Genomic DNA, 21,855 nt, shown 5'->3' with positions numbered 1-21,855 from the left:
ACTGTGCTACCGTAAAGTGCTCGACTTCACGCGCAGGTCGTCGGGCTACCGAAGCGGGGGTGCCATCCCCTCCGCAGAGGATCAAAATTGTGATGGCATGTCTTCGGATCATCCTCCGGGATGTTTCCCAGACCGTCGCCAATAGCCCATTGTGCAACTCTAGTGCGACGCAAATGAATAAATCAAATCAAATTAAATAAAAAAAAACTTTTTTTTAGACGTTTTCATTACAACGCAGTAATTTTTAATAGCATTTCTGTTGACTTAATTCTTTTTTATTGGCTTTTTCTGGTAATTTAAAAACTGAGATGTTCAGCTTTAAAAAAAAATTTCAAAAATTAAGATTGATTTTTATGTTCTCTGTTTTGCTTTTCAACATTTTCAAAAACGTTCTTGATTGGCCTTATTTTTTAGAGTTAATTTATGAATACATTTTCCCAGGAAATATTATTCTGAGCATTGAAATTTTAGTTTCAGTGTTGCTATACTGCTAAAAGATTTTGCTATTTGGCCCCAAGTGTACGGCGTTCAATAGATTTTTTCTTCTTTTTTTTGCCGAATAATGCATATTTATATGCATTATTCGGCATATTTATGCATATTTATTTGGTTTTTATCAAATAATACATATTAATAATGCATATTTATTTGGTTTTTGATCAAATCACAATTCATTACCACATTCGACCAAATCATATTCGTTGCGGAAATAAAAACGAAGAAAAAATAACTAGGATTAACGATTAAACTGTACCGTAATACCGTATCAAAAAGTGATTATTTAAATTTGCGATCTGAAACTCGCGTTGTAATAAAAATTCGGAATTTTTAAAATCACGTAGAAAAGCGGAAATAACTGTTTAAAAAAATCATTTATATTTACGATAAATTCGGCTTCAAGAAAGAGCGTTAAATGTACGTTTACTAAAGAATGTGTTAAAATTGATTGTGTCAAAGCGTGATGACTTAAAAGTGCAATTAAAAATTGCCATTTTTTAAAAAAAAATTTATTGTGTTCAGAAGCTCTCGCGGGCCGCACTTCAGTAGTCGAAGGGCCGCATTTGGCCCGCGGGCCGCAGGTTGTGCACCCCTACTGCATGAGGTTTTAGAGATTTTGAGCATCTCAACATTATTTGTGACACCATGTTCTATGATACGTTTTTAACCACTTTATGCCTTTTATCGCCTTCCTGAATTTGCTGGAAGAATTTTGGAACAACATATATAATATGCATTTTTGGAAAATATGTGATCAGAGCTTACCAAGAGCACATCGGATAACATTTCTTGAGTAGCTCTAGCATGTAATTCATCCAGTGTTTGCAGGCCAATTGATGCCAATCCATTGAATCTAAAATTAAATGAATTTTTAAACATTGATATTTGGTTTGAAAAGAAGGATACAGAATAATACTTTTAATCAACTAATTTTTATCATATTTCAAAAACTAGCGACAAGAAACAAAAATAAGACTTTATTTTCAAATTCTTCTTTTTTCTACTAAAATAAATATTCTAATAAAGCAGGGTGATATAAGTAAAGCATTCCCGTAACAACTCGTTGAGGGCCAAGGAGGTTAAGAACCCCCAATTTTGCGACCAATAGCATGATTGTGGCGATGAGGTCAGTGATGAGCACAAGCCATCTTTACTTCCCAGACAAGCTGATACCCATTGGTCTGAAGCTAGGAGGACTTCTAGTCGCTACTGGGTATCGAACCCTAGTTCTTCACCATGACAGTTGAATGCCTTAACCACTGAGCCATCTCTGGATGATATAACTATATAACTTTATCCCACCTTTATTCTCACAACTGTGCAATTTATTACAACATTTTATTAAAAAAGTTACAGGGAAAATTTAAACTTTACAATTTCAAAGCTTACACACTAAGATGGAACTTCCCTAATGCAAATTAGCTATTATATTGCAATTTTTTTTTAATTTGTTGTTAAAGACAACATTCAAAGCAAGGAAACTTCAACTTAATGAGACATTACAAGCATTTTTCTTCCATTTGTTTAATACCTAGTATCATCTCCGGTAGCAGAATTTATGGTGTAAATCAGCAGTCCAAATTTAATAATGCTTTTAATATAAGTCCAAATTTCTCTGTGACCTCAATGCAGTCAGACAGATATCATTGTACAAAATATAACTTAAACTAACATGTATGTGGCGAAATTTACAAATATATGGTCCTTACAAATTATGGATAAAACCTATAATTTGTTTAAATTGAAGTTTAATTTTATGTAATGATACTTTTTATATTTTATATCCGTCGTTGAACAGCCTACCCAATTTTTGGGTTTACGACTACTAATGTTCAACTCCGTAGCCTAGTAATTTTGAACCAATGCAGAAGACAAGGAAACTCCTGGATCAGTACCCCCAGAGGTATTGATTTGTTATGGGAACATGGAGGACTTTGCAACTCAACGGGCATCAGTCACTATTTACTACACGGGGAGTCTTCAGCCAGCGGAGATCGAGCCCACGAACTCTTAGACATGGGCCCAGCGCCTACCGATCAGGCTATCCCGGTCTTTATATAACGATACTGAAATAAATGCAATAAATCCCAATACAGTTAAGTTTGTAATCAAGTAACAAAAAAAAATTTTGCTTAACTTTTTGTTCTTCATGGCATTATCATAATACAGTTTTTAAATTTTTATATGAAATTAGTTTAGAGATATTTAAAAAAAGTAGCTTTAACGATTTTCCACCATTTATTTGTTGGCTTTTTAACAATCAAAAGAAAACTTAGATGATAAATAATCTGCAGATGCTGTAATAATTTGCACGCCCTGCTGCCTAGCTGGATGGTTTCTGCTACCGAGGTTTCATCTGTACAAATGTAGGTTTTATGTACATTTTTAATAGACGAAAATCAATATTCCACATTTCTTATGGTACACATTAACAAAGCAATTATTTTGCTTGTGTAAAACCGCAATTTAATTTCACTAATGAAAATGTAACAGATGTCAAAAGACAATAGTCTAAATGATAAGAAATCCATAATAAGTGAAGTTTGTAAATTAGTATATCATTTTTTATCATATGTTTTATTGTGTTCAGCTATAAATTTCACTAAGAAATTAATTTTTCATCTCACAATTTTGAAACCAAATTCATGTAACAAAATTGTAATAGAGTTCAATTCCTTACATTATTTAGACATGCAAATGCACTATATCTTGTTAATTTTATTTAAAAGCTTCTTAAAGTGCATAAGCAATACATTTTTATTAGTTTAATACAAAACATTTATTAAGAGTTTATTGATAATTCTATTCATTTCCTAGCATTATTTCAGATAATTTGGAAATGAAAAATATGCTAAAATTTGTTTCTTCTGGGTTTCAAACATTATAATATAAAAGTAGATAATTTTTTTTTTGTAAAATTTCTATACTATTTGTATAATGTTTTTAAGAGCTGAGAAGAGAATATTTCCATTGAATCCTTAATTCGCTAAAATAAAAAAATTTAAAAAAAAAAAAACAGATATGTAACTAATGGTACTCTCTCTTCAAAGTGCAAAATTATTTTATATTATATAGAAAAATAAATGATCATTACAGAAATTTAATATCAATCATTTCAGACAAAAACAATAAATCAAACTTTTGTTACAGAGTTAGATTATAGAATAAAGGCTTAAAAATAGCATAGTAATGTAAATAATTTAAAATAAAATTAAGTTTTTTGATAATTGTAATTTTTAGTAAACTGTATAAGCATTTTTTGTAGCAATAAAACTCCATAGAAACATAGTATCTACTAATTAATAAAAAATATAGAAAAATAACCAATTTCAAATGTAACTAAAAATTTATCATAGTCACAAAAACATAATAGATTAACCTATTAAGTGATAGTTTATAAACAGAAACCATGCTAAGGAAAGATAATTTTACATTAAAAAGAGTGTAAACTTACGTAGCAAAGTACACTGCATGAACGATTTCCAGAAGAAAAGATGAAGATAGAGGAATCCTAGCAATTGGACGAGGATGGGGATTATTATAACTACTTGAAGACTCACCAGCATAATTAGGTCTATTCGTTCTATTAAAACCTTGTTTAACAATTCTGAAAAATTAAATTATAAATTATGTTGTTTTTAACATGAACAAGATGCATACGATGCTTAAAATATTTGAACAGGGGTAGCAAAAGTAAAAATAAAACACCAATTTAGCAAACTCATAAGCTCCACAATATTTTAAAAACCTCAACGATAAAATCAATCAATCATGGGAAGTTCAAGGTCATTGTACGTACCACCTTAGTAATGTGCCTGAATTGTACTTCCACCTTTTATACCTTTGAAGATTTTCTGTGATAGCAGACCTAGCCTTCTCTTAAAATTTTATAAACATGGTTGAACAGTCGACCCAACATTAGGTTTACGATTACTAATGTTCAACTCCGTATCCTTGTTATTTTGCACCCAATCCAGAAGACAAGGGAACTCTCAGATCAAGTATTACAACAGGGTTGCCACTCAAATCTGGAAAAAAAATTCCCCGTGTTTTCCCTGTACATATGGAGGACTTTTTGATGGAATTAACCCGCATTTACATTACACGAAGAAAATCATGAAAGCCTCCCACAGTTAGCCTAACGGCAAGGGGATTCTAACCCACGATCCGTCTACCACTGAGGATATGTTACGTCAGCACTGCGGTCAGTGCGAGCCGGGTGCGGAATCCATATTAACCTGCCATCGTTTGGACTTGAACCTGGTTCCCCTAGTTGAAAGGCAAACGCTCTATCTGCTGAGCCACCATGGCTTAACAGATCGAGCCTTATCCTTATATTAATGGGTCATTTGTGAACGGAACTAATTATTAAGGATTGTCTTAGTATTAGAACTTTGTACTATTAGCTTGACTGCCAACTACTATTCTTTTTGCAAAATATTTTATTGAGTGGTAGACATTCAAAAACCAAAGCTTTCAGAATTTTTGGTAAGTTTGCCAACATTTTAAAAAACTCACCCTGAGCAATAAATCGATGTATCACGAAATATCCATCTAACACATACACCGGCAAGCTGATCTAAGGACTTTTGGTTCAGGCGATGCATCAGAAATCTGATTTAAGCTGCCGGTATAAGCTCGCGGTTTAACGATATAACATAAGAGGATCTTTCCTAACGCTGTCACTGTGCTCACGAAGATGATTTTGATTTCGTCTAGCTGCAGAGACGTTAATAACGTCTAGCGTCGAAGATGATGTTAATTTCGTGGTGTTGAATGACAAAGAGCGAATTGAATCAGACAGTGGCGTACGCAGAATTTTTTCAAGGGGGGTGTTCATAATTTTCTGAAGCTACTAAAAGAAATTCGAGTATGTAATAAAGCACTATTATTTCCCTAATTTAGACATCTAGACAGTTTTGTCTTTTTATTTAGACAACATTGTTTAGTTAAATTTCTATTTGATTTTTTAAGTTTAAGAACATAATGTAATATCTTCTCGCATGTAATATCTTCTGAAAGAAGTCCAATGTCATATGGGTGGGAAGTAACACTTTGAGGGCCACTTTCACATTCATCAGATTTCGTTATGCTAGAAACGTTTTCTTCAACGGAAGTATCACATTTCTGTACAACAGAAAAACTTACATTGTACTCCGTTCCCCCTTTTATAAAATTTTTCACCACATCTCCAAAATTCTCGAATTGTCTCAAAGGCGACAGAACGTCTAAGATTCCAGAATCATCGCGTAAAGACCTCGCGAATGACAGCCAGTCTTGAAAACTATCGCGACTGGCAGAACAAAAAGGAACCAGTCCATAGCAGTGGTTTCAAAAGTACAACCCTATTATAGTGATTGTTTTTTTCTTCCAGTATTCTGAGAAATACCGTGAGATAAAAAGGTAGGCACAAGGCAAATAAAAATATATAGTCCTAAAAAATAATACCCGCATAATTTCTACTAAAATGTTTATTTTTGCCATTTTGTCTGAGCTCAAGGGGGGTGTTCAAACCCCTAAACCCCTCCCTTGCGTACGCCACTGGAATCAGAACTCCCGGTTTTGTGCAAGGATCAGAGCTGAAATATAGAAATGCTATGCATAGTTTCTTAATGCGCTATTTTTGTCTTTGGTATTTTACATTTATTGAAGATTATTCTCAGCTGGACTTACGCTATTTTGCGATCGCTGTGCATTTTATTTCGTCGTTTCTTATAAATTATTTTCAGTGAGACTCTTGTTGCTTAGCAATCGTTTTATTGTGGATTATTTTGTCACTTTTTTTTGTCTGTCAAGATTTAATGATTCTTGTCAATTATTTTTAGTAGACCTTGTTTCAACAAAAATTTTTGTTTTCAACTCAATCTTCTATTAATGAAAAGAAAATATGAATAAAAAAAAAGACTCTTCATTGATTTTCTTTAAATATTGTTTTACATCTTAAGCGATTCAATTTAATAGGGGTATTTTGTATTTAACTTTGTAATAAAAAGTTAGTTTCTTTTAAAATTTATTTAATGCACATAAGTATAATAATTTGATCTTTTTAAATTTGGCTATTAGTTAAAACAAATATTTATTTTAATTGAATAAAAAGTTAAGCAATCCTTCGATGATTTTTAATAATTTAACAATAGTTATTAATTAACAAATTTATTAAAAAATTTATATGGCATAAACTAGACTAAAATATAACTTGAAGGTATTTACCTAGAGCACATTTTGCACACAGACATATGTGAAAACGTTGACATGGTTCCAATATGAAGGTTATAAAGCCACATCAAGACAGTCATAACATGAAGTCTATTGAAATATAATGATTTAACATTAATACATTTAAATATAATAATTAAGCAAACTAATGCAAGAAAAAAATTTATAATTATAAATTTCAATTAAATAATAAATCCTGTTTTTCAGAACAACTACAAATACTACAACATAATTATGGAAACAAAACAACATTCCAAAAGATTTTTCACCAATTGATAATTACTAATAATAGTTGCAAGAAGATAATCTGTTAATAATTGAAAAAATATGAAACTACATGAAATTGAAACAATCCAAAATTTCTTCATACTTAAAATTGTTTAAAATTTAAAAAGCGAAAAGTGTGTAGAACAATTCATGTATTATGCAGTAAGCAATAAAGAACATAACAGATAGGGTCATTAATGCTCTCTATTGATGAATACAAAATGTAACTACTAATTTAAATATATTTTAGGGTTAACTGTTTCGAAAAACATTAATTCTTGATGCGGCAATTTCTGTTAACAACCAATTTTTCGAGTAACAGAGGGTGATCGACCTGCATATATATACACTTGTAAAGTATATATACATATATATATATACATATAAATAGAATGAATTGGATTGCCCACGTGATTCAAATGAGTGACGACAACACAATAAAAAAGATACTGCTTTTTAGACCCACTGGAAAAAGAAAGCGGGGAAGGCCGCGGTTGAGATGGGCTGACTCAGTGGAGTCTGATTTTCTCGGAATTAATGAAAAAAATTGCAGATCAAAGATAAATCGGAAGTCGTCATGGAGAAATCTTCAGAGGAAGGAAGGCATTGGCTCACATTGGGCTGTCTGGCCAACTATGATGATGATGATGATGATATATACATACATACACACATATATATGTACAAATTAATATGAAAATAGTTAAACAAACCATTTAAACATTGAGCCTTAGGATAAAATTATACTAAAATTTCTCAGATTAGCACTACTTTCCAAATAAATAATTTGTGGAAAACTGATTTTTTAAAGAGAAATAATACAAATACACAAATTTAGCATGAAAATTACTAAACAGGCCTATCAAACATAGACCTTCTGAGAAAATTTATGCTAAAATTTCCCTGCTTAGTACTATTTTTACATTAGATAATTCGTGATAAACTTTTTTTTAAATTTTTTTTACCGGAAAGCCATTAGCATACAGTGCAAAAATAAATTTTAAACTTCTCAGGGGGTTAAACAGAGAATAAAATTTTATAAAGTCATATACAAAATCCATACAATAAGGTTAGGCACAACTAATTTTGAAGGAAAATTGAACTAATAACAGTGCATTGAAACTTTGATATATATTTGAACAGTAAATTATCAAAAAATACTTTTAGATTTTTCGTGCAAATAATAAACACTATCCTTTCAGAAACTTTCGTTAAAAAAATACTTCTAAGTAAGTTTTTATTTTAAGTAAAAAATTTAAGGCTTTTCAATTAAAAGGAATTTTGTAATAACTTAAACAGCTGGAAATCTGAGAGCAAGAGGCCTAGTTAAAAATAAATGGAGTAAAAAATTTCAGCCAAGCTGCAACAATCTTTGTAAAGTTTTTAAAGTTACATAAATTGATATAAACCTTTAAAATCCTTTTTTTATCTATCTTTAATTTGCCAAAATCGAGCAACAGTTTTTTAAATTTCGTCTTTGTCTCTTAGAAGACCCAGAGATTCTAAATGTTTTACACAAAGTAAGGAGAAAGACTATGTTTTATAGAAAATTTTTGAGATCTATAAATAGTGAGATCTAGAAGACTGACCTGATTCTACATCTGTTGAAAAAATTATATATAAAATAAATCATTTTTTCTTTTCATGAACTTGTTAACTCTTGCTTTGAACACTTTTTTTTTAATTTGGTTTATTTTTGGAATAGTACAACTGTATTAGTATTATAATAATGCTTTATGTTAGATAAACATTTCATTAAAAAAAAATTCAACCACCATACACAGCACACCACATTGCAGAAAGTTTTGGGGCCAAAATCTATGGTTACAGAAAGTTTTTAATTTCATGCAAAGTGTACAATGCGCAAAAAATAAAAGAAACATTCTGAATGACTTGTGATATAATGATTGGATTTTCATGTACTAGTTTAAGAGGGTCACCTGAAATTTCTCAATTTAGAAATTCAAACAAACATTAAATCTGTAAAAATTAAAATATGTGTGTAACACACATTTATATTTTAATTTTTACAAAACACACATATATATTTTAATTTTTACAGATTTAATGTTTGTTTGAATTTCTAAATTAGATAAAAACAAATTTGGCTTTAGCAGTTTTATGCGCTTTTCCAGTTTGATTTAATGTTTTAATAGTTTATTTACTTCTTTGTCTCCTTTTTTGCTTTTGTAAATTGAATTCACTTTCTGAAATTTCTTAATTAATACAGACAATATATTTGAAATTATGAAACAAGACCCAGAAAGGTATTTTTAATTCTGCATGGCAAAATACAATTTTGAACAAAACTGGTCAAATAGTTTCCAAGAAATCGAATTTTAAAAAAGTCAGATATTTAAAATTTGATTTCTCAGGAATTATTTCACCGATTTGGTTCAATTTTCATATTTTATCATAAAAAATAACATTCTTTAAATTGATGTAAAATTAGTATACCTTACATTTCAAAATTTTTTCCACTATTGCTTAATAAAATAAATAACTAATAAAAATTATTTTTTACACTAAATTATCTTCAGATACACAAATTTTAATTTGCTTAAAAAATTCTCCACATATAGCAAAACACAAAATTAACTACATGGGGTTTAACTCGCGATCACTCTCCTGACCAAACTATTGGGACCCTATTTCCCAGATTGTGGAAACCCCATATAAACCCCTCATCATTTATGTTTTATTTTTCAAATAACATTACAATACTTTTTAAACATTAAGGTCAAATAAAATTCAGAAAAGAAGTTACTGTTCTTATAAAATTTGATAGAAAAGGGGAAGAAAGAATAGAAATACATAAATGCTAAAATGCAAAAAAAAGTTGGTTTTAAAAAAAAAATGGTTTTAAAACTCAAGGCACATAAAAATATTATGAATTATAATTTAGATCACAAATAGTAATTTTTATTACAATGGATTCTATTAAAATTTTTATTACATCTATTCTGAACTAATTTTTATTACAATGGAAGTTCAGATGCTATCTAAATAAAGATTACTTCGAATTTAACAGAACTTATCAAAAAATTCAACAACATTTATACAAAGTTCTGTTAAATTCTAAGTAATCTTTATTTAGAAAGATGCATGATTTTATAAGAAATATGCATGAAAAAAATAAATACCTGTTGCTGGCATTAATTTTCTCAACTTCAGAATGAGCACCAACTTTTATCGTTCGAGTTTCAGCATATTCTAATCTAGATAATGCCCTCTCTGATAGGACAGTGTGAGACAAGCTCATAGGCTAAAATAATAATTCAAACATTCATTAAATAGCAGCAAAAAAAAAAGAAGAGTAAAATCTTAAAATATCAAAATTGTCTTTAAAAACTTAATATGAAAAAACTCATGAATTTAGGAGAATACGGATGAAATACATATACAGTGAAACCTCCTGTTATGGACACTCCTGCAAAACGGACGCCTCTCAATACGGACATATTTTCAATTCCCCGGGAATTTTCTATGAATAAACCATTATGTATGTTCTCCGCAAAGCGGACACTCCCGTAACCAGACGCGGACACTTATATTTGCCCCGAAACGTTTTTTTCTATCTCTTCAAACCGGACATACTTTTTTTCTAGGTTTGAAAAAAAGCTATTTCTGTTTTAAATTGCAAGGGGAAAAATGCAACTTTTCGCCATTTTAAAAACATGTAAATTTTTTGCCTTAATCAGAACTAAAAATATTGTTAAGCTATTTCAATACTGAAGAGTTATTCTTCCTCCTGTCACCTTTGTAAACAAAGGAGTAAAAATGATACTGCTCTCTTGAAATAATTCGGACAGTGGCATCTTTTAATCTTTTAACCTGGACCACACAGGTTATGAGTCCCCTCGAGTTGAAATGACATCTTAAATGCTCTCAATGCTTCTTTCCCATTGAAATATTCAGGGGTGATTGTGAGCTCAAGTCAAAATTCCGGAAAATTTCTTGAGTTAAAAAAAAAAAAAAAACATTTTAAATTGAAAAATTAGAAAAAAATTTAAACACTGTTTTTTTTTTTCCTTTTTCTCAATATTTCTTAGTTTACTTAAAATATGTTTAAAATTTTACACATACCTATGATGACCTGGAGAAGTAATTATAATTTACAAATAGTCTTTCTTTCTTGAGTTTTATGATTATAACAACTATTTACTGATAAAAAATTAATATTAATCATGAATGTAAGCTTATAAAGTATCTCTCTGGCTCTCCCTTACAAACAAATAAAATAAACTATGTTTTTAAGTTCCACCTTTGAAAATTTGATTTCCGGAAACTTCTGTGATCAATGATTTTTTGAAATGTCTGAACCATCGAACTCCGGAAACTTCCGGATCACTGTTAGCGAAAATTCCGGAAATCCGGATTTTTTCCGGCGCACAATCAGCCCTGAATATTTTTAAATTTTGTAATCAATTTGAAGACTATATTTAACACAGCTGGGGTAAAAAAGAGAACAGAAATATAATCTTCGATATGTTCATATAAATGAAACACTTATTTAGACACTTGATAGCTGATCAATTGTGAATAATCAGCTCCATAGGTCCTAATGACTTAACTGTGAATCATGGGAGGTTTACTTTCAAGAAGGTATTAAAAATGTTCCCTATCAAATGAAAGGTTGGTGTAAGGGGATGTAAACCTAATAATTGAAATCGACTGAGGACTGAAAGCTCCAATTCAGTATCATATGTCTGAATTGAGTATCTATGCTAATAGGAAAATTGTATTCATTTATCTGTAGCTACATCTAGAATTATGTATTTATATCAAACTTCTCAATATATATATATAAATATTAATATATTAATTTTATCTTTCTTAAAGTTTAAATAAATATCCTTGTAGTTAGTTATTGTAAATTATTTAATTATTTTGACATCTTTGAAAATATTCTAAAAACAACAGTGTTAAACTTCGTTATTAGGGCACCCTTCCCGTAAGCGGACAACTCTCATAAACGGACAATTTTTTTGGTCCCTTGAATGTCCGCTTAACGGAGGTTTTACTGAATATACTTCAGTCAAATGTTACATCAATGACACACTGTTTCAATTTATCAAAACATAGTAAGTTAATATTTTACTTCATGATAAATGGAAGGCTTAGACAGCAGTGGTATTCTGAAAGACAAGCATGCAGATTTCCCAGATGCATCAATTACTTCCTGTGAAAAAGAATCAAAAGTGAATTTCTAAAAGTTTAATGAACAATAAAGAAAATAGCAAATAAATACATGTCTTACTAGGTTATAGATTCCAAGTAGAACAATTTCAACACATCGAACATTCTAGAAGAAATAAAAAAAAATTACAATATAAAATTCAACTTAACTAAATCATTTACAGGTTGTAAAACAAGTGAATTATATAAAACAGATTATGATGAAATGTATAATTGTGAAACAATATACTTTTCGGTTTCCTTTTGCTATGCTACTTAAGTACAGGCCTATGAGACAAGGTATATATTGACGAGCGAAGGTCTGAAGAGTTTCTTCTCTCGAACGATAGAAACTGAAGAACTGGTGGCACACTGCTTCCAAGAACTGCAAAATAAAGACTCAATTTTATACTTCTATCAGCAACACCCCCACCGGAAAAAATAATACTAACATAAATTCATAAATATTTCTATTGACTAAAGTCAAATCCACTTTTCGTTAAACACACACAAACTTAGTTTTTCTTTTACCTTAAATTTCAATAATATACTATACATGAGACCTTCAAAATAAGAAGCATTTTTTATTTTGAAGGTCTTTGCATAGCTAAGAAAAAAAGAAAAGAAAAAGAAAGGGGGAAGCATTTTACGTATACAGATTAAATAAATGTTTTGCTAGTTTGTGAAGTTGGTTTGTTGATGAGATTGAAGTTCGTCAATTGATTAATATTTCATGAATCAATAACATCAGGTTAAAGAAGATTATGTGAGGCAATAGTGCAATTGAAAATAAAATATCTTCATATGCATTGAACAAAAAGACATTAATTAAGAGGTCATTTTAAAACTTAAAATTATTATTCTTATTTTTCTTCTTGTTAAGGCAGTCAGAAATTATCCATTTGCCGCAGTTTTCCAATGGTTGATTCCAATTTCCTGGAACATTTTCTCAATTATATAAAGCCATCGATGTTTGGTCTGGATCTGGTTCATTTCCTCGACTAATTTGTTCGTCGCCAGGGTCATTTCATTGACATGGTCATTTCGGCAGTGGGGTCATTTTACCGTCAGAGTTACTTTGTTGATAAGAACATTTTGTTGATAGTGTCATGCGTAATTTTGAAACTATTTTAGAGATTTAATCTAAATATTTTCATTATTAATTAGAAAAATACTATTATTTAATTTTTATACTAAAGCAAAATTCTTTATTGCTGTTTATTGTTTTAATTGCAACAAAATAAGCATTTTTTTCTTTTAAAAAATTTACATCAACCCTTCCTTTAGTCGTACATACAGTCAAATGTATATATTTAAAAAATCAAGTTTGTTTGTCATAAAAAATAGATTTATAAAAATTTTCATACATAACAAAAACCACAAGGGTAAAATTTCACAATACACTTCTATCAACATTTAAAATAGCACTTTCTTCGTTTTGGTGACAAAATTTAACATTTCTTTTTCTCTTTTAGTACACTTATCAAACATGATGTTTAAAAACATTTGAATTTCAAATTACACTTTTGAAAAGGACTCTCCTTAGTGCTCTCCTTTAAAAAATATACTCTCATTGCAAATTTTATTAATTTAAATAAGTTTGTATTCTCTGGTAAATCGAAAAGAAAACATTTTAATATTTGGGTAAAAAAATAAGTTTGCTAAACTTATTTTTAATTAAACATTAATGAGAATAAAATCAGATGCATATGGACAACTCTCCTCAATGATAAACTTAAAAGTCAATTTATTTGTTATACCGTAATTATTTGCATTTTTATTTCTAAATGTTCTAAATCATAAAAACCAATTAGACAGGTTTCTTCCCCTCTGATTTTGAACTCACAGAATAATTTTTTTATACAATCATTTCGATTGCATCGCATGCCGAGGATGTGGAACTTATAAATGTTTGGGGAACACCTAGGATAAAATAAAACTATTTAACATTAAAACATTTTATACAATTAATTAAATAAGAAATAAAATTGTCAGAAACTTGACAAAGACATGAGGAAGAGGGTTATAACAAATTTTTCATAAATAATATTTGCCAATATGTCTGCCAATATATAAAAAAATTACCTGATAAATTTTAAAAATTTCTCTCATCTCTGCAAAAGAAAGGTCAATATTTATACAAATACTAAATTTTAAAAAAATGTGCTTATTTCATTTCTGTAATAGATAAATTTTGTAATCACAAAACTGATATAATTTCACAAAAATATCAGTACATTTAATATCAAGTGTCTTATTAATTAGAAATTCTAAAAAAATAATTATAATAATAATAAACTCATTTTTCTGTAATTGCACAAAATGATAAATCTCAAAATATTTAATGATAAACAGCCTCCTAAATCAAATGACTTAATTTAATTGGTAATGAACCCAAAAAATTTATAATTTTATTTCAAATTTTGCAACAAATAATTTTTTCACACATCAGAATTCTATTTGAAAAAGTGTTTACCATCAACAGCACAGTATGATGAAATTCACAGTAAAAAGATATAAATAATCAAACTAATGATCTGCATGTTAATCATAAGTAATACTTACATCTTCATGATACCTTTTTTCTTCCAAGATTGTAAAAATTGCTTGAATCAACTCATTATTCTGGGAGGTTGTACAACCAAAACTATGGATTTCGGGAGTGTGTAAGGACTAGAAAGGAAGTGGGAGAAATAAATATGAAAGAGTTCAATATCATAAGAAGAAAAAAAATTTAACACTGAAGAGCAAAAATTGAAACAGAAAGTCTTTATTGAAAAACAAAGAGTTAGAAACAAAACTTCTCTAAAAGCTAGAGAGATTCATACAGTTGAGCTGGAATTTTTAGCTTTTTTCAGATTTTCATGACCCATAATTGGATCATCCCTAGTAAAAGAAAGTTTCTAATAATATATATTGAATATTGAGAATAGTAACATCAATACAAGCAAAATATGATAAAGACTATATTGCCATGTCATCAAAACAAGAATGCAGATTAAAATCCTTCAATCATTATGTTATAGCCACATTGTTTTGCACAAATAAGCATTGATTGATGGAGTAAATGCAGAACATTATTACAGTAGGGAACCGATTATCCGGAACGGTCGGGACCATCGCTATTCCGGATAACTGATTTTTCCGGTTTTCTGAATCGCTACAAAAAGCCGTTTTTTTTATTGTTAAACACAATTAAAAAAAAATTTTTTTTGGAAATAATCTTAAAAAGAAGAAAAAACGATGGAGCAATACACTAATGATTATTTCCAAAATGATGGTAAGGTAAACATCTTTCAAAAAAGAATGAAAAATCCTAAAATTTTATAAGGAAAAAAAAAATTTTTTTTTATAATGGTGGGAAAATTTATCGAATTTCGTTCCGGTTTTTTGGTTTTCCGGTTTTCTGATTTCCGGATAACGGGTTCTGTACTGTATAATAATTTAGGATTTTCTATTTTTTTTCACTTGCTTTGATAACATTTGCATAACTGCCAGCATGGATGGGAAAAAATCCAGTAGATTTTACAAAATAATATAAATTGCATGATAACTGTTGCATCATGTTCTAAATATTTTAGACATAATGATTTTTATAGTCATCAAAATAGAAAAACTGTAATATTTTCCAGTCATTAAACATACTTGAAATGTTATGTGTATTATGTTTACTCATAATCATAACATTGGCATAGCTGCCAACATGGATAGGAAAAAATCAAGTAGATTTAGCGAAATAATATAAATTTCATGATAATTGTTGCATCATGTACTAAATATTTTAAATATAGGGAATTTTATAGTCATCAAAATAGAAAAACTGCAATATTTTCCAGTCATTAAACATACTTGAAATGTTATGTGTATTATGTTTACTCATAATCATAACATTGGCATAGCTGCCAACATGGATAGGAAAAAATCCAGTAGATTTTGCGAAATAATATAAATTTCATGATAATTGTTGCATCATGTACTAAATATTTTAAATATAGGGAATTTTATAGTCATCAAAATAGAAAAACTGCAATATTTTCCAGTTATGATTGACATTAAACATACATGAAATGTTATGTATTATGTTCCTACTTATAATTTTGAATATAAATCGGCATCAAAGATAGTTAAAAGATTTTTTTAATTAATTTAAAAAGAGAGTACTGAATAAAAATAAGCTAAAACAGTTTTGAAATGATTTTTAAAAATTAGGTTCGCTTCATTATGTATTAGTTATACTTATTTAAAAATTCAAGTAATCTGAAAAAAAATTCTTTTTCAATAGGGATTTCTTAGAAAACTCACTCTATTTTAAGAAATTTTCTAAAATATACAAAGATCAGGAGAATTTTAATTAGACCAGTAGAAACTGGCCATAGCCAGCAGTCTACTGAAAAATTCAGTAGAGTTGACAACTGTGCATTAATCAGTTTTATTTGAATTTTGGCAATTTTTGAAAAAAAGAATCTTAGGGACGTTTAACAGGTATCTTACAGTACTTCTAATTAAATTTTTACATGCTAACATATAACATATAAGAGGAGTTCTAGTAGAAGCGTAAAAAAGTAAAACAAATACAAAGTACTCACTTTATATTCAGCAATCCAGTCACGGACAAGTGTCTCCGCCATCCCTCCATCAGCACCATCCCAGATAAATACTGAAATGAAATTTACAAACAATTAGACCAAAACTATGGTGGTGAACAGTAGCAGTCCAGTTAATTTTATACAGTTAAGCATGAGAACTGATTATGTACAATAGAGAGAACTTTAAAGTAAAGAAATTTATAATTTTATAAAATTTTAATAATTTTAAAATTTTAATTGTCGTAATATGTGTAATACATTATTACGACAACTGCTAGGGGAAGAATAAATTGAAATTGATGAATATGCGAATAGCTATTGACTAGAGTCAGGCTGAGATTGCACAGTGTTTAAAGCACTGAAATGTCTTAGTCTTTTATCCTTAGTGATAGCAAAACATTACCTTTAATTGTGTGGAAAACAACAAACAAGCCATCAAGAAGCAAAAAAATGCATAAAAAAAAAATTTCCTTTGTCCCTCCGATTTTTAAGTGCCTCTCATTTTGTTTAAAAAAAATTTAATAGTCCTAGATATTTTGTAACTTTTATAGTATCATTAAATCTTGTTTAAATGGGAGATGAATGAAATACTTTTTTGATTTAGAGTTTCAGTACTTATAAAAAAGAATAACTTAAGCTAAAACGTGTTTTGCCAAACATAATTTTAGCGACATACTAATATTAGCAGGCAAATATTTCATAATAAACCTTTGTTACTGGCTGCTGGTCAACAAATTTGGCATACACAGGGGTCTAAAAAAATTTAAAATAATTATAAGCCTAAATCAATTTTTAAAAGTCACACGTTATGGAATGGAAAGTAATACAATAGATTAAACTGTTCTAAAATATTAGGTGAGGCCAATGACTTTTAGATATCTTAGCCAGTGAGATTTATAGACTTCTGGTTGTACAAAAATTATATTTCTAGAAATTTTTTTAAAAAATTTCAATTCTTGAAACAAATTAAATTATTTTAAAGAATGAAAATGAGTCTGGGTTCGAGGTTCTAGAAGGATAAAGTTACAGAAACAGTTATGTGGCTTTTGACAAAATATTTCCATAAAAATTAACTAAAAGTAGATGTTAAGGACGAACGGAATTTTTAAATTTACGTAAAATATAAGTAATTTTTTCACTAAAACCCAAAATTTGGTAAATATCAGTTCAAAGAAAATAGAGCGGTAGTACCCAGTAATAGCCTTTTTTTTCAGCTGTCAACTTTCATACATTTTGCCAAAGACTTCATCCTAACGATACTTAATTTTTTGATTCTATAAATTTAATTACAATTATTTTAGACTATAATAAAAATTATTTTAGTCATCTTGTACTCAACAATTGCAGTTCTCTGTGGCTAATTATTTAGTCTGCTATCCACTAGACATCACATTGCTACTTTAGGTCACAATCCACTTTTACAAATAATATTCTAAATCCATTGTAAAAAGAAATTAATATTTGTTAAGGCATATTCGATTAGAGAAAGTATGTTTCTTTATCAGTTTTTTTACTTAATTTTTTTTTTCTAAACTCAAACTTGAGTGAAAATTACTCTTACTACCTAGGGATATGCAGAGCAAAAGTGAGGACTAAGTTTAATCTCTTCTGCAGAGCATTCTATATATGATTTTTTTTTTTTTTAATTACAAGCAAATTTTCAAAAGAGAATGCACATCCTAATTAATATACTACTTTCATATTTGAATGTTGTGTAGTTTGTTATGACAGATTTTTTTCAGAAATGTATTAGTCACGCTTATTACTACTTTTACAGACTAATATTAAAATTTAATTTCTTTTTGAATTTGAGTACTTTGATCTTTAAAAATAGTTTGCAAGCATTTTTTTACAGAGAAAAGCTATTAAAACTAAAATTTCTTAAAATTATAAAATACAATCTAAAATAACACAAAATAAATAGGATTAAAGTACAGTATTTTTTAATTTTAACTTTAAAATATTTTAAAGATCATTTATTATTTTTTAAGATCTTAGCTTCTAAACAGTCTTCTGCAGGGCATTTAAATCCCTGGTACTAGGGCAGCGATTAACCTCAGGTCCGCCCAACCAGTACATAAAAATCTGATCACACATCATTAAACCATGGCCAAATATCCAGCTTTTTTTTCCAGAGCTTTCACTTTTAGGAGTCTTGGTAGGATAGGAATCCCACAATTTTAGCCATGTCAGACAACGTGGACAGTGCCTAAACTGGTAACACTCTTATCAAATATTAACACCATAACTATGCTAATGACAACATTTCTGTCATGACAGATTTAATGTGCACCTTGCTACATAAACACAATGGTTGTTTACATGGTATACATAGCACCTAAAGCAGGCCATCAGGATTATATTCACAAAACTCTGGACCAGAGGTGTGCGTAACACCTTAACTGACTGCATCAGAGCACTTAAAATTTAATCATTCAAATAGATGTTCTCCCTAGGAATAAAAAAGTGCAATGTGTTTCCTCAGAGAAAAAAGTACTCTGAGTTTTGAAAGGGAAATCACTTAACACCATAAAAATTTATCAAAATGTGTAATATTATGTAATAGTAACTAAATTTGATTTTCAACTATTTTTAAATCACCCTCTTACACTATTTTACATGCCAGTTTCAAAAGTAATTATCTCATTATCGAAATAAGAGAAAAATTTATAGTCTATAAAAAATAATTAAAGGTATGCTAAAAGACCAATATCTATGCAATTTTATTTTCAAAAAATTAAACTAAAAGAAATTTTAATTAATAAACAACTTGAAAGCGTTTTCCTATAATTTAAACTGGAAATAATAAGAAAATGAGCATTTTAAGGTGCATTTATTTACAAAAAGGAATTTATTTAAAAAATAATTTTAAATTTAAAATCACTCAATCCATTAATATATCCCCTCCCCCCAAAAATGAAAAGCTAATAAAAATTTTAAACAGTTGTGAATAACTGGAAATAATAAGAAAATGAGCATTTTAAGGTGCATTTATTTACAAAAAGGAATTTATTTAAAAAATAATTTTAAATTTAAAATCACTCAATTCATTAATATATCCCCTCCCCCCAAAAATGAAAAGCTAATAAAAATTTTAAACAGTTGTGAATAATCCTAACAAAGTAAATAATTTGTAATAGTAATCAAAAATAAACCTACAAACAGAGATAATTTTACTAGTGCGTGATTATTATTCAAGCAGTGAATTATTTAAAAAAAAAAAATGGAATATGAATAAATAGGCAGTATTTTAAAAGGATGGTGATACTTTTTTTTTAAAAAAAAAGGGGGGAGGGCCAAGAGGCCACATCAAAAGGCAGTTAGTTTAAATATGCTAAGAGGGAACACTGATGTTTGGGGACAAATGATTCAGATAATTCTGTCCCTAATAAAATTTCAAAAATAAATAAATACTTAAAAATATAATAATAGAAACTAATTTAAAAAGTTTTATGTTACCTATTTCAACAGAACAAACCTAAGAAATCTTTGATTTTAATTTTTCCATGGATAAAAAAGTTTTTTCATACTGCTAATTTTTCTTCAGAAAAAACTTTGTTTACATTCAAACGTAGTAGTGGGTAAGGTAAAATTATTTTTAAAAGGTTCAGAAATGCATGTAATTATAATGATATCCAGAATTTCTTGTTAATATTATGACATCATATACACTTAGGAGATTTTTGTGAGCATTAACTTATATGAATATCAATAAGACAACTAATTCATAAACACAGAAAAATAAATATTAATGCAAACGAGGAAAACATTACACAAAAATGCATAACTATGCAACTTTTTCATGTAATAATTAATAATCATAACACATTCCTGTAATAATCATAATTTCAACCAATAAGATAAAATTAAATGAATTTATGTAAAATAACATAACTTACGTTATTTATGCATATTAGTGAAAGTAAAAGCATGCAAAACAAGAATTAAGTAATAATTTAAAACTTAAATAGAATCTATTTAAAACAATGAATTCACGAGAACACTAACAAATTGAGACGAAAAATTATCAAGATTATTGAACTTAAATTGTAGATAGAAAATATTACAGGAATCTGATAAGATCTGATTTATAAACAAACACACAAAATCTATATTTTTTATACGCTAAGAACTAACTCAGTTTGTGAAAATTAAAAACATAAGGCAGACAGTTATTGAAACTATAGAAAGTTGGTTAATAAAAAGTTATAAAATAAAAGTGACACATATACTGAAAAGAGTATAAATGATTTTACGCAGTTTTCCTTGAAAATATGACAATTTTGAGTGAATTTTTTAAAGTAAGTTAAAAACGAAAATAAACATGAAAATTTCACAACTCTGTTAATAAATAAATATAAAATATATTCTCACATCATCTGAAGGTTAATATTTCTTCGCTCTATTTTGAAGTTAATATAAATCTCAGCAATACAGCCGAGAACGGACTCGAACGATTCCAGATTTCCTCCTATCGATGATTGTGAAAGTACAGAAGATTGAATAAAGATGTAGACGAAAAAAAAATTGGAAAAACGCGTCTTCTTCACTAACAAACTTTTTAATATTTATATTTTGTCTATAAAAAATTATCAAAGCTATCTAATTCGTTAAAAATAATTATTTTAACCTATGTTTGCTTGGCTTTAAAGTTGGTTTTGAAACAAACAACATTTTCAGAAATCTTTATTTTAGTTAATTCTGCAGAGGTCGCTGTTATCATCGTTGGTCCGCAGATGATTGACATAAACTGACATATTCTCATTTTAATAACTTTATTAGATTAACAACTTTTAAAAACGTATCTATGAGAGAAAACTTTGTCATTAAATTTAAAATGTTTTTAAAAAATTGAAACAAAATTATAAAATTGCATTAAATCGTATCACAGTATATCATTGGATTTCGAAAATAACTGTGACGTAGTAGATATGTTTCTTTATTTAATTGTATTTTGATATCATTTAAAGTATCTCAGTAAAGCATATGAAAAACAATTAAAAATTGCTTAATTTTTAAATATTTTTGTTTTTATTTTTTTTATTCATAACAAACAAAATATCATCAAAAATCATTGGAATTGTGACAACAATGTATTGGTTTAATGACA

General features: G+C 28.6%; 1 protein-coding gene across 3 annotated transcripts in view; it reads right to left on the bottom strand.

The window, feature by feature from the left end:
* The window catches only part of Hyccin (PI4KA lipid kinase complex subunit hyccin), a 38,940-nt gene extending 17,526 nt beyond the window's left edge, over positions 1–21,414 (bottom strand). For 2 of the 3 annotated variants that reach the window (XR_011637228.2, XM_071183178.2), the window contains exons 1-10: positions 21,120–21,386; positions 16,746–16,816; positions 14,725–14,832; positions 12,410–12,544; positions 12,242–12,286; positions 12,083–12,163; positions 10,125–10,246; positions 6,709–6,804; positions 3,953–4,105; positions 1,264–1,351 (exon numbers count right to left, since the gene is read on the bottom strand). Coding sequence is in view for 2 of the 3 variants with exons in the window: in XM_071183178.2 (XP_071039279.2) it covers positions 1,264–1,351; positions 3,953–4,105; positions 6,709–6,804; positions 10,125–10,246; positions 12,083–12,163; positions 12,242–12,286; positions 12,410–12,544; positions 14,725–14,832; positions 16,746–16,787 (870 nt within the window). In the remaining variant the exon portion in view is untranslated. Of the gene's footprint in view, positions 1–1,263; positions 1,352–3,952; positions 4,106–6,708; positions 6,805–10,124; positions 10,247–12,082; positions 12,164–12,241; positions 12,287–12,409; positions 12,545–14,724; positions 14,833–16,745; positions 16,817–21,119 lie in introns of all 3 variants that reach the window. The other variant, XM_043041888.3, reaches the window with a different exon arrangement.
* Between the last annotated feature and the right edge of the window lie 441 nt (positions 21,415–21,855).

This window comes from Parasteatoda tepidariorum, chromosome 7, assembly GCF_982258835.1.
Source record: "Parasteatoda tepidariorum strain Cologne lab strain chromosome 7, Ptep-v5.0, whole genome shotgun sequence".
In the NCBI taxonomy this organism is placed as follows: domain Eukaryota; kingdom Metazoa; phylum Arthropoda; class Arachnida; order Araneae; family Theridiidae; genus Parasteatoda; species Parasteatoda tepidariorum.
Note: the sequence above shows the minus strand (reverse complement) of the source record. Positions and strands in the feature narration are given on the sequence as shown.